The sequence below is a fragment of the Rana temporaria genome, chromosome 8 (genome assembly GCF_905171775.1).
Source record: "Rana temporaria chromosome 8, aRanTem1.1, whole genome shotgun sequence".
NCBI lineage: Eukaryota > Metazoa > Chordata > Amphibia > Anura > Ranidae > Rana > Rana temporaria.
Window position 1 is genome coordinate 159047968 of NC_053496.1, and position 14277 is coordinate 159062244.

General features: G+C 41.9%; 1 protein-coding gene across 3 annotated transcripts in view; it reads right to left on the reverse strand.

The window, feature by feature from the left end:
- The window catches only part of LOC120909279 (phospholipid-transporting ATPase IK-like), a 232230-nt gene that overhangs the window by 84815 nt on the left and 133138 nt on the right, over positions 1 to 14277 (reverse strand). For all 3 annotated transcript variants that reach the window (XM_040321017.1, XM_040321018.1, XM_040321019.1), the window contains 3 exons: positions 10941 to 11149; positions 10328 to 10359; positions 3541 to 3700 (listed from right to left, as the gene is read on the reverse strand). In XM_040321017.1, the coding sequence (XP_040176951.1) occupies positions 3541 to 3700; positions 10328 to 10359; positions 10941 to 11149 (401 nt within the window). The remainder of the gene's footprint in view (positions 1 to 3540; positions 3701 to 10327; positions 10360 to 10940; positions 11150 to 14277) is intronic.

Sequence of the window (14277 nt, forward strand, 5' to 3'; positions counted from 1 at the left end):
ATACGATTTCCTATCATCTGTGCCCAGTCTTGCCACACAGAGTTAATCCAGCGCTGAGCAATCCTCTTTTTATTGTTCAGTGAAATAAAACAGACTTCCAGATAAAGACCAAAGTCGTTGCTTGAGTGACAGGTTATTTACATATCTCGTGCACTAGCTTGCAGACATGCACAGCTTCTTGTCTATGTATATTCTGATGGCTGTTTACACTGAACTGTGGATCACCCCATATTTTTAAAACATTTAATCAAAACACAGGAAAGACAGCCAATCCTGGGAGAGCTGGACGAGAGAGGAGGAGAGGGGAGGGGGATGTGAATTGTGCACTTTACAGAAGCTGTGCATGTCTGCAAGCTAGTGCACGAGATATGTAAATAACCTGTCACTCAAGCAAGGACTTTGGTCTTTATCTGGAAGTCTGTTTTATTTTACTGAACAATAAATAGGATTGCTCAGAGCTGGATTAACTCTGTGTGGCAAGACTGGGCACAGATGATAGGAAATCTTATTCTCTACATTGTGACATAAAAAAAAAAAAAAACATTTTTTTGGGTTTACATCCACTTTAATTAAGGATTCTCTGTGATGGCATTAGCCATGAGTGCGCTGTACCTCGTTAGCTAAACCATTGTGTGATGTTTTGGGTAAATATTTGGATCATTGTTAACCTCCCTGGCGGTATGATTCTGTCTGGAATTACGTACCAAAAGCGGTACAATTATTTGCAAGGAAATTTGGCGTTTTATACTGTGGGTCTGTATTTTTTAGGAATAACTCACTTAAATCTGACCAAACAAGAGTCTAGTAGGCATCCCGGGTATGACATTTTTTTAAAAACAAAATGATAAATTATAATATAATAAATAACTATAAATAGTTATAACAAATAATAATATAATTCTAATAAAAATTATTCAATAATGTAATCAAATCAAAATCACTGAAATTTTCTCAGTTGCAAAATTGTCGCTGTCATTATTTTTTTTTAATTATGACGAATTTCCCCACAAATCGCTATCGCACAATTCTGCAAGTGATTATAATTTATTATCGCTGTTTTCTAGCTGATATAAAACCATTTTTGACATAAAGGGACACTTTTGGTTGCTATGCACAATCTACAGTTTGCAGAAAGAAAGAACAGTTTTTATTATATAAAATAACATGTAGGACACTGGGCAGACCACTAGGGACAAGGGGGGTGTGTATTTTTTACATACAGTACTGTAATCTTTAAGATTACAGTATACTGTATGTATAGTGTTTGTTTACGTTTTTGAATTTGGCGCCGATCTCCGCTCCCGTGCGTCGTAACGTCGCAGGGAACGGAGATGGGCGGCACAGGAGGACGCTGTGTGAATCGAGCGAGGTCCCGCTCGCTCACACAGCGTGGTGGCATTGCTGGATCCAGGGACAAGGTAAGCCAGCGCACGCTGCAGGCTCCGCATATCTACCCCGAGCGTGACTCGGGGATACCGATTATAGCAGAAAAAATCCACCCCGAGTCACGCTCGGGGATACCGCCAGGAGGGTTAATGTGGTGAGTGACCTCCTTCTCAAGTGTATAAAAGCCTGTGTTCTTGTTCAAATAAACAGTTACAGCTTTGCAGCCAAACGACTCCTGCCTAGTTCTTGGTTGTAATATGCAGCTATAATAATATCTATATTCAGACTGGAAGAAGTGGTATATGACGGAAGCACTCAAGCAGAGTGTGGGACATTCCGTTACAAATAATAATAATAATATATAAAACAAAATTGGGAGGGGGAGGTTAAATATTTTAACATTTTAATTCTAGCATGGGAAAATGGTGTTGCTACTGCACCATAAAAAAGTAATAAAGTGATTCAGCGCTGGAAAAAAATATAATATAAGACTAAACTAAAATAGATTGCAAGCCAGCACTGCAGATATAATCCAAAAAATATCTCAAAGTGAATAAACAAATAAATAGTGCAGCGCAAGTGAATATGCCTAAAAATTCAAATAATCAAAAATAGATACATAATAAAAAATAAATACATAAAGTCCATAGAGTGCAAAGTGATAAAGGTGCTCCAAAAAATATACAGTGGTGATATATAGTGCAGAAATCTTCATCAGATCTGTGACCCATAGGACAGGATAATCCTCCACCAAGGCTAATGGATGGCCTCTCACCTCAGCGATTCGACCTGTGGCTAGGTCAAAAAGCAAATATCATATCCTCCACACAGTAAATGGCAAGCAGCTTTCAGGGTTCAACTCCAAAAACGTCCACCAGATGGAACCAGCAAGCAATAAACAAATAATCTCCCATAGATCATTCAATGGACCGAGAAAGAGTAAAACAAACACACTCTAAGTGTTCACTGCTTAAAAGGTTTAATAATCACAACAAAAGTTTAAAAACCACTCACATTGTAAAGCACTCTGGTCCGAGTGCAAAGATAGCAGCTTGTACCGCAGCTCAGAGGCCCGGATCAATGTGTACAGCGTGTGTAGGTCTCTGTGAGGCAAACGTGGATGACGTCGTCGTAGCTCCTCCCCCTCGTACGCGTTACATCCCAATGTAGGCGGGACTTCATCAGCATGGGGCGGGGATCCCCGCCCCATGCTGATGAAGTCCCGCCTACATTGGGATGTAACGCGTACGAGGGGGAGGAGCTACGACGACGTCATCCACGTTTGCCTCACAGAGACCTACACACGCTGTACACATTGATCCGGGCCTCTGAGCTGCGGTACAAGCTGCTATCTTTGCACTCGGACCAGAGTGCTTTACAATGTGAGTGGTTTTTAAACTTTTGTTGTGATTATTAAACCTTTTAAGCAGTGAACACTTAGAGTGTGTTTGTTTTACTCTTTCTCGGTCCATTGAATGATCTATGGGAGATTATTTGTTTATTGCTTGCTGGTTCCATCTGGTGGACGTTTTTGGAGTTGAACCCTGAAAGCTGCTTGCCATTTACTGTGTGGAGGATATGATATTTGCTTTTTGACCTAGCCACAGGTCGAATCGCTGAGGTGAGAGGCCATCCATTAGCCTTGGTGGAGGATTATCCTGTCCTATGGGTCACAGATCTGATGAAGATTTCTAAACTATATATCACCACTGTATATTTTTTGGAGCACCTTTATCACTTTGCACTCTATGGACTTTATGTATTTAATTTTTATTATGTATCTATTTTTGATTATTTGAATTTTTAGGCATATTCACTTGCGCTGCACTATTTATTTATTTATTTGCTACTGCACCATAGGCTGGACTTTCATTAGTATGGTGTCTGGAAACATGGCGCCACTACCACACATTCCCAGGCGGCACTTCCAGCCTGAGTTGATTCCTGCAGTGCTCTGATCACAGGCAATCCCGATGGGCTGTGTGGCAAATTGAGTTCCCAGAGGGAATCCAAGTGAGTGGTAGCAAAGGGAGTGGGCTTGACACTGATGCACACTTCTGCACCTGCCGCCACTACCCCGATGCAACCTCCCTCCACCTCCCTGCTCATCCCGTTCAACGAGGCTGAACACATAATGTTGTAAAGTAGTCCTACCTTTCTCCTCATCTGCCATCACAGTGTGACATACTGCAACTGCCCTGAAAAAATCATGCAGCAGAGGGTCTTGTGGGTCCTTATGTAACTCGTCAATTAGAGTTTGATCAAAGAACCTGAACGTGGTATCCACATACTGATTCCAGTCAAAGTTAACTTTCTGAAACACACATAATACAACAAGTGCTGGTTATTATTAATATACAGTATTTATATAGCACCAGCAGTTTACGCAGCACTTTACAATAGAAAAGGGTAGACAATACATTTACAATACAATACAAGACGATTAAGAGGGCCCTGCTCAGAAGAGCTTACAATCTAATAGGGTGGGGCAGGTGGTACAAAAGGTTGTAACTGTGGGGAATGAGCTGATTAAAAGATTAGTTGGAGGCTTGATATGCTTCCCTGAAGAGATGAGCTTTCAGGGATCGCCTGAAGGCAGCTAGAGTAGGAGATAGCCGGACAGGTTGAGGTTGAGATTTCCAGAGAATGGGAGAGGCTCTGGAGAAATCATGGAGACGAACATGTGAGGAGGAGACAAGGGAACTTGAGAGTAGGAGGTCTTGAGAGAAGCGGAGAGAACGGTTTGGGTGATATTTGGAGACAGGATTTGTGATGTAGCTTGGGACAGAGTTGTAAATGGCTTTGTATATTGTGGTTAGTGTAACGGAACTATGTATTCTTCCTGGACATCTATAATCATCATGCAGTGAGGCATACAAAGGGTTAATTGTAGAGCGACTCTTTCACTGCTAAATTCTAATGTCCCCTTCTTCAGCTAATTGACTCTCTTTTGTGTATTGTACTACAAGTTAGCAGTCTCCTGTCAGGTGTATGCTGATGGGATAATCTGTGAGTGTGTATTGTTCTAAAGGTTAATTGAATTCTATTGATAAAGGAATGTGTCTGGTCAGGTCATGTTAAACATAGCTCGGAGCCGAAAGGTCTGGATACTGATTAGCTCAAGGGGATGTCATTATCTCAAAATATCTGTATTGAAGCCCCCCCTGTGTGAGGAGGGGGCGGAGATTTTCATTGTTCCTGTAACAGCTTGTAACTAGATATAAACCAGGAAAATGTACCATTAAAAACAGTCTACTTGACCCTTCAAAACGTAGCCCTGTCTCGTTCTTGAAAGGGCATTCTATGGGACTATTATTCTGCTATTTTTACAGCTGAACCTGACTCTCTCTCTCTGGATCTCGTGGATGAGGTTATACCAGCTGTACTTGCATATCGCAACTTGCCAGGGAAAAGGACGTCTCCAACGGCTGATACCCTCTCACTACTTGGGTAGCCGTTACAGTTAGTATTTTGAATTTAATTGTCTGGGCGATTGGGAGCCAGTGTATGAATTGGCGGAGAGGGGTGGCAGACACGAGCTGTTGGTAAGTTGGATAAATCTGGCAGCAGCATTCATGATAGACTGAAGAGGGGATATCCTAAAGGAGAGGTTAGACTTTCAGTGTTGATGAGATGTGTTGGAAAATATATTCAGTCATTATGCAACACGTCGATCTTCTATTTAAAATTCTTGTGTATTACATTTAAAGCCCAACTCCAGGCTTAATTTGTATGTTCATATTTATGACTCCTTGGGTTATGCTGCCACCTTCACATTAATGGACACTGGCAAAAAAAGCCAGACATCCTTATCAAGGCATAACCCTTTTTGGCTCAGCTAAGCCTCCGTTTTATAGCAAGCAATGAGGAACTCAGATAAGAGGGGAGGGGGGTGACAACAGTAGCATCAGATCCCAACCCTTTTGACCAATATGTGATCAATGGCTGGTCAGATCTCACCGTGCTGCGACCAATACATGATGTGCTAGATTCAGTAAGAAGTTACGTCGGCGTATCCGTTGATACGCCGCGTAACTTCTAGGATGCGCCGGCGTATCTTTTTTCTGTATTCAGAAAGCAAGATACGCCGGAATTTTGCTAAGATACGACCGACGTAAGTCTCTTACGCCGTCGTATCTTAGGGTGCATATTTACGCTGGCCGCTAGGTGGCGCTTCCGTTGATTTCGGCGTAGAATATGCAAATGAGCTAGATACGCCGATTCAGAAACGTACGTGCGCCCGGCGGATTTTTTTACGTCGTTTACGTAAGGCTTTTTCCGCCGTATGGATACTCCTCATATAGCAGGAGTAACCTATGTTAAGTATGGACGTCGGTACAGCGTTGAATTTTGCGTTGTTTACGTTGTTTGCGTAAGTCGTTCGCGAATAGGGCTTTGCGTAAATTACGTTCACGTCGAAAGCATTGACTATTTGCAACGTGATTAGGAGCATGCGCACTGGGATACGTTCACGGATGGTGCATGCGCCGTTCGTTAGAGACGTCATTTACGTGGGGTCATGTTTTCTTTGCATAAAACACGCCCACCTCTTCAGAATTTGAATTCGGCGCGCTTACGCCGGCAGATTTACGCTACGCCGCTGTAACTTAGGGCACAGGTTCTTTGTGAATCTAGCCCCAGCCTCACTAAGTTACGGCGGCGTATCGTATCTGAGATACGCTACGCCCGCACAAACTTACGGCGGGCTATCTAAATCTAGTGAGTGCAGGATAAACTTATGCAATGTTGTCACAAATATGTGACAATCACAATCTCAGCTTCTGAGTTTAGTTAACTACACAGTTAACTTTACACATGAAACAACTGTCCACCACTGCATTTTATCAGAAACACAAACTATTTACAATATCTACAGTAACAATTAGGGCTTTTAAGAAAGGTTTGTAATACAGGCTGTCACAAAATACTTACAGAAAAGGGAATTACAAAAGAAAAGAAACAATAATACATCATAAAAACAGAAAGCGATCAAGAAAGAAAGTACTTAAAAAGTAATGGGGTCTATGATTTCTGCTGAAGTTCAGTCAATAGGGCACACATTTACCACTTAAGGACCGCCTCCTGCACATATACGTCGGCAGAATGGCACGGCTGGGCACAAGCACGTACCTGTACGTCCTCTTTAAGTGCCCAGCCGTGGGTCGCGGTAGCGCGCCCGCGACCTGGTCCTAAGCTCCGTGACCACGGGACCCGTGGACCCGATCGCCGCTAGAGTCCCGCGATCGGTCCCTGGAGCTGAAGAACGAGGAGAGCTGTGTGTAAACACAGCTTCCCCGTTCTTCACTGTGGCGCTGTCATTCATCGTGTGTTCCCTGATATAGGGAAGCACGATCAATGACGTCACATGTCCAGTCCCGGCCCCTACAGTTAGAAACACACATGAGGTCACACTTAACCCCTTCAGCGCCCCCTAGTGGTTAACTCCCAAACTGCAATTGACATTTTCACAGTAAACAATGCATTTTTATAGCATTTTTTGCTGTGAAAATGACAATTGTCCCAAAAATGTGTCAAAATTGTCCAATGTGTCCACCATAATGTCGCGGTCATGAAAAGAATCGCGGTCATGAAAAGAATTAGTAGTAAAAAAAAAATGATTAATAAAAATGCAATAAAACTATCCCCTATTTTGTAAACACTATACATTTTGCACAAACAAATCGAAAAACGCTTATTGCGATTTTTTTTACCATAAATAGGTAGATGAATGCGTATCGGCCTAAACTGAGGAAAAAATAAGTTTTTTTATATATTTTTGGGGGATATTTATTATAGCAAAAAGGAAAAAATATTGAATTTTTTTCAAAATTGTCGCTCTATTTATGTTTATTGCGCAAAAAATAGAAACCGCAGAGGTGATCAAATACCACCAAAAGAAAGCTTTATTTGTGGGAAAAAAGGACGCCAATTTTGTTTGGGAGCCACATCGCACGACCGCGCAATTGTCAGTTAAATAGACGCAGTGCCGAATCGCAAAAACTGGCCAGGTCCTTTACCTGCATTTTGGTACGGGTCTTAAATGGTTAAGCAGTGCTGGTTCCCAAAAAAGCTCTTTCTGATGTTCTTCATTTGATAGTAAAGGAGAGCTCTGGACTGATGATAGTCACTTTTTTTCTGAAGCTTGAGGGGGGTTTTGACAGAAATTACCTGACCAATCAGGAGGCCCGAGAAATGACTGAAGGGATGTCAAAATATATGTGATCTTGAAGCTGCCACTCCCTCAGATACAGTTTTCCAAATGTATTAATATCTTCAGATGCCAAAAGGCTACATCCTGGTGTCCAGTATATAATGATTCAGAATGGGATTACCTTTTGAATGAATACAGCCATGATATGTATCAGATGTCTGTATCACCTAGGGCAGAGGTGTCAAACTCAATTTCATTGTGAGCCGCATCAGCATTATGATTGCCCTCAAAAGTGCCGGTTGTATCTGTAAGATTAGATGTCCAGCGCATCCCCTCCCCTTTACATTAGATGCCAAGAGCCACCCCACAATCAGAAGTTGAATCCCACACTCTCCCTTACATCATAGTGCACCCCCTTTCCTTATGCTGCTGCAGGGAAGAAGCTGGATGCATTGCTTGAAAGCAGAAATTAGGGGTCTGGAGGAGGACCAGAGGATGGTTGGATCTCTCCTGCAGCAGCAGGAGAGGTGCGAGGGCCACATGAAATGGCCTTGAGGGCCGGATTTGGCCATGTGTTTGACACCTGTGACCTAGAGTATGGAATGTGCCTAACCCACCTCCGGTACCCCCTAATATAGGTCTGTTTGGTGTTAAAATACTGGTAATAACTTGATACATGCAGTAGAATAACATCCCTACAGGGTGTCTCCAACTTACAAGCCGACTTCAATGCATTGTTTCATTGGGCAACTGTGTGGCTAATGAGGTTTCAGGTTGATAAATGTAAAGTTATTCACTTGGGGGATAAGAATATGCATGCATCATACATACAAGGGAGATTACAGCTGGGGGGAGTCAATGGTACAGAAGGATCTGGGGGTTTTGGTAGATCATAAGCTTAATAATGGCATGCAATGCCAAGCTGCGGTTTCCAAAGCGAGCAAAGTCCTTTATTGTATTAAGAGGAGGCATGGACTGCAGAGAGAGAGAGAGAGAGAGAGAGAGAGAGAGAGAGAGAGAGAGAGAGAGAGAGAGGGAGGGATACGTTTTTGCCCCTGTAAAAATCATTAGTAAGACCTTATCAGGAATAAGCAGTTCAGTTTTGGGCACTGTAATGGAACCCAAAATGGGACAGGGGTTAACGCCGTTTAAGATATTCCATTCCGAACCCAAGACAGCTTAGCGACACTCCACAATCCGGCGAACACGACCCATACGGATTCCCCCAGAAACGAGACACACAGCTCTGTTCTCTGGTTCAAAACGAATAGACTCTTTAATGAGAAACTCAGGCTCTTATATACAGTCAGCAACCAAATATGAACAATGACTGAACTCCACCCACAACATTATACAATGGTTCCTAACAAGCCCCCCTCAATACACATCTTTTAGTCAGACATTCTGACTCCAACTCTGACATAATCTACATGAGCTAATTAACTAATCATTTACCCAGACAAGGTGACTCCGGGATATGACCTTTCAAGATAGACACCTGCTATACAATACACATTCCTTTAGTAGACATGATTTACATTAGCTAATTAACTACAGCTGACAAGTCAGACATCTGACCTTTAGACTGTGCTAACTCACAATACACATCTATCATCAATAGAACTTTCACACAATACAGTGTCAATTAGCATAACACAATGAAAGGATTCATTTACATCACAGTAGCAGACGACATTAACCCCTAACAGTCTATGTTTCCACATTGAATGAGTCACTCTTTCAATTGACCTGTTGGGTTCAGAATCAACAACCTGTACATAGTTCTTACAGACATTTTTGAATATATTGTGGATTACAAGTAATCCAAGATATGTCCATTATTTCCTGGCTCATACTTTGTAAGAGCTTCGGGGTTCCACAGGCCCTCCCGTTACAGGCACCAGTTCACAAAAAGGATATCGGAGAACTGGAGAAAGTGCAGAGAAGGGCAAGCAAACTGATACGAGGCATGAAGGGGCTCAGCTATGAGGAAAGATTAGAGGAACTGAATTTATTCACTCCTAAGAAGAAAATATTACAAATATTGGATCAACATGTATAAGTGATCCATATAGTGAACTTGGGGTTGAGTTATTCACTTTAAGGCCCTCACAGAGGACAAGGGGGCACTCTTTATGTCTGGAGGAAAAGAGATTTAATCTCCAAATACAGAAAGATTTCTTCACAGTAAGAACTAGGAACAGGTGGAATAGACTCCCTCAAGAGCTGGTTCTAGCCAGCTCAGTAGATTGTTTTAAGAAAGGTCTGGATACACATAATATAACTGGATACTAATATTTATAGGTAAAATTGATCCAGGGAATATCTGTTTGCCTCTTGGGGGATCAGGAAGGAATTTTTCCCCTGCTGGAGCAAATTGGATCATGCATTATATATATATATACACACACACACACTGTATATATATATATATATATATATATATATATATATATATATATATTTTTTTTTTTCCTTTTATGGGTTGAGCTAGACAGACTTGTGTCTCTTTTCAGCCAGACTAACTATATATGACTCTAGCGAGAAATCTTTAGCTAAGCTAAACTTTTATGATACACATTACAGAAAAAACACGTTCAATAACGCTTCATTTTTTAGGGGACAAATAGAAAGTAAGAAGAAATCTCCTTAATTGGGACACAATTATACAAAGTTTCATAAGAAAAAAATGTTTTGTTTACAATTCAGACTTTATTGCCTGCATCGGGTCAATGACTCGCTAGCGTCTAATGTAAATTAGTTATCCTACAGTTGATTCCATATTAGTACCTGATGTTGCTGTTCTTCACTTGATGAGATGCCTAAAATACAAAATTTAGACAGGGATTATTAAAGAACAATGGATGAGGTGGGACAGCAGGATTTTATTAGTACTGTCATAGGACATTATACAATTTTTATTAATTATCCACTTCCAGACCGAAGGTGTTTTTCAGATTCGGCATTTACAAGACTAAAACAGTTTTTTTTGATAGAAAATTACTTAAAACCCCCAAAAATTATATATATATTTTTTTCTAACACCCTAGAGAATACAATGGCGGTCATCGCAATACTTTTTGTCACACCGTATTTGCGCAGCACACTTTTGGCCCGATGGAGCCGCCGAGGAACTCGTCGAGAAAATAGAGAACATGTTCTCTATTTTCTCGTTGTTCTATGGGAGAAGGCGGCCCGCCGAGCTCCTCGGCGGCTTCATCCCTGAACTCGACGAGGAACTCGACGTGTTTGGCACGTCGAGTTCCTCGGCCGTGTGTACGGGGCCTCTGAGGTCATGACAGCGTTCCCATAAAAATCTTGGCTTTTAGCCATAAAGTTCAAACTGGTATTAGAAGTCATCAACAGGAAACACGATCATGCTTAATTTTTTACAAAAACTTACCGAAAATCTTTTGCCCAATGCAGCATTTCTTAAACGTCATGATGTTCTGAGTGAGTGTACCGGTCTTGTCTGTAAATACGTACTCAATCTGTCCCAGCATATCACAGAAGCTGGTACCTCTGGCTTCAGCTGGTGTATCCGTTTCCTCGTAGTACATTTCCAGGTCATTGTTAACGAAAAAGTTGTGGAGAACATGAATGATTTCAATCCTACAAATGACAAACATTATGAAGCCAGAATGAAGAATGTTAAAGTAATAGGCAATCATTTATATTTGAAAAATTGGATTTCATAAAAATGGATAATAAAAGTGCCTGTAAACTCCAGCAATGAACCTCTTATTTGCCCCCTTTTGGGCTATTAAATCTACCATTATTGTACATTGTAAAGCTACTTTTATTTGATACCTGTTGATCCTACCAGAAATCTTAAAAGCTGATAACGTTCTATGTTCTCTGGCTGCGCTGCACACTTATCAGTAATGCCTCGTACACACGACCGGTTTTCCCATCGGGAAAACTGGCATGAGAACTTTTGGTTGTGAAAACCGGCCGTGTGTATGCTCCATCACAGTTTTCCCGACGGGACAACTACCGGGAAAAAAAGAGAACCAGTTCTCTTTTTTTCCCCGCCGGGATTCCCGGTGGTTTTTAACCCGGCAGTTTTCCTATGGGAAACACTGTGGTGGAGCATACACACGGCCATAGGCGTGCGCACAGGGTGTGCCAGGTGTGCCTGGGCACACCCTAATCACCCTGTGTGGTGCAGATTGCCCCGAAATATACTGCGTTAAACCTGCACTAATGCACAGAAAAATACTGCATTAAACGGAACATAACACACTGAAATATACAACGTTAAACGTGCACTAACGCGCAGAAATATGCTGCATTAAACGTGCAGTAACACTCTGGAATATACTGCGTTAAGCGTGCAGAAACGCACAGAAATAGACCCCTGATATTTCACCAAAGCTCCCTAATGGGGCTCCTAAAATAAAGTAAATATATAATAAAAATAAAAAACTACTGACACTGCCCACTGCCCTACTGACACCATCAGTATACTGTATATACACATGCAAATATGTTTGAGCATTGGGGTGCACACCCTAATGCAATAGGCTGCGCACACCTATGCACACGGCCGGGATTCCCGGCCAAAGCTCTCATGGCAGTTTTCCTGTCGGGAAACCCGGTCGTGTGTAGGGCGAAAAAGTTACCGAGCAGGTTCTCGGTTTTCTCAGACTTGTTCCCGCCAGGAAACACGGTCGCGTGTACGAGGCATTAGAATTACTCCTGGATATTTCTGAGAACCACAGAAAACCTCCTTCTATGTTATGAAGCTGAAGAGAGGGGAGGTGTTCTAACACTCTTCCTGTCTTAGGATGACAATGCTGCTCCTTTATAGAAACAGGCTGGCGAATGAGCGTGGTCACTCTTGAAAGGAAATGTGTTAAAGCGGTTGTAACCCTTCATTAAAAAACAAAACAAAAAAAATGATCCTATTCCTTTAACCACTTCAGCCCTGGAAGATTTGGCTGCTCAATGACCATGCCATTTCTTGCGATTCAGCACTGCGTTGCTTTAACTGACAATCGGCGGTCGTGCGACGTTGTACCCAAACAAAATTGATGTAATTTTTTTGCCACAAGAGCTTTCTTTTGGTGGTATTTGATCACCTCTTCGTTTTTTATTTTTTGCACTATAAAGAAAAGAAGAGCGTCAATTTTGAAAAAAACACAATGGGGGTTATTTATGAAAAGGCAAATCCCTTTTACACTACAAGTGCACTGCAAGTGCACTTGAACGTGCACTTGGAAGTGCAGTCACTGTAAATCTGAGGGGTAGATCTAAAATGAGTGGAAGCTTTGCTGATTTTATCATCCAATCATGCGCAAGCTAAAATGACATTTTTTTTCCTTGCATGTCCCCCTCGGATTTACAGTGACTGCACTTCCAAGTGCCCAAAGCTATGATGGAAACGGCCACAAGATCCCAGAGATGATATCAGGTACGTTTTTGCAACTGTTTATGTACCGATTGTGCTTTATTAATATGTTTTAATGAAACACTTCAAGCCTGCAGCATCTATTCACACATTGCAGAGTACCTTTTCCTTAGATTTGGGGTCCTCAGCTTTCCCAGGATCCCACGAGAGACATCACCCTCATTTAGGCAAATCAGCCAGAAGGCCAAGCGTAAAATCCCCATATACACACAGTCTGACTTTTTGACAATAGATGTCTAAATTCCCAGGTTTTTAAAAAAATCTGACCGTTTGTACGCTCCATCGGACAAACTTTTTCGGTTTTCATTGGACAAAAGTTCACTCTGCAAACGGACAAACTTTCCAGCAACAAAAGTCCTATGGTGCAAAGTCCTGCCGTGTGTACAGAAATCCATCGGACTTAAGTCCAAAGTAGAAACACGCATGCTCAGAACCAATGCAAAAGATCAGTCAACAATACAGAAGTTGACCAAAGGGTGTCAGTAAAGAGCTGAAAAACCACGTGATTTTAGGAAAGTTTGCTGAAAAAGTTCTGCCGTGTGTATGCATACCAAGTTCACGGCCAACACCCTTTGAACAAAAATACACGGAAAAGTTTGTTTGAAGTCTGATCGTGAGTATGAGGCTTAAGACTTTTTTTTTTTGATTTGTTCAGCCAGTAAAATAGGATGGATGGGGGTTTACAATATAGGACTTAGTAGTTGTGGCCTGCAAGATCTGCTTTAATACCCCTGCTTATGTGTTAAGCCTCGTACACACGATCAGTCCATCCGATGAGAACGGTCTGCTGGACCGTTGTCATAGTATAACCAATGAATCTGACTGATGGTCCGTCATGCCTGATTGATTGATTGATTTAATGGATTCATAGTGCGCCAAATACTGGCCCATCAGGGCAGTGTCTAAGCGCAGGAAGCATAGCTGGGAAAAAGCAAATCAAATCAGAGTGTGAAAAAAAAATTGAAAAAAGAGAGAAAAAAGGAAAGCAAGAAAGACTAATAAACAGATCCACAGAGAACAACAAGGAGAACTAACATAACTCGGCATGCTTTTTCTCAAAAAGCCAAGTTTTCAGCCTTTATCGAAAGGCCATAATAGAAGGGAGTGACCGAATGGAAGCAGGGAGACTATTCCATAGAGCCGTAGCTCTCACAGAAAAGCATCTGCCCCCAAAGGTAAGCAAACGGGCAGCTGTTAATGATCTGAGTGCTCGTGCAGGGGCATATCGCGTTATCAGGGAATTCAGATATTGCGGGCCCGTCCCATGATAAGCACGATAGACGAGACAAAGAGCCTTAAACTCAACGCGATCTACCACAGTGAGCCA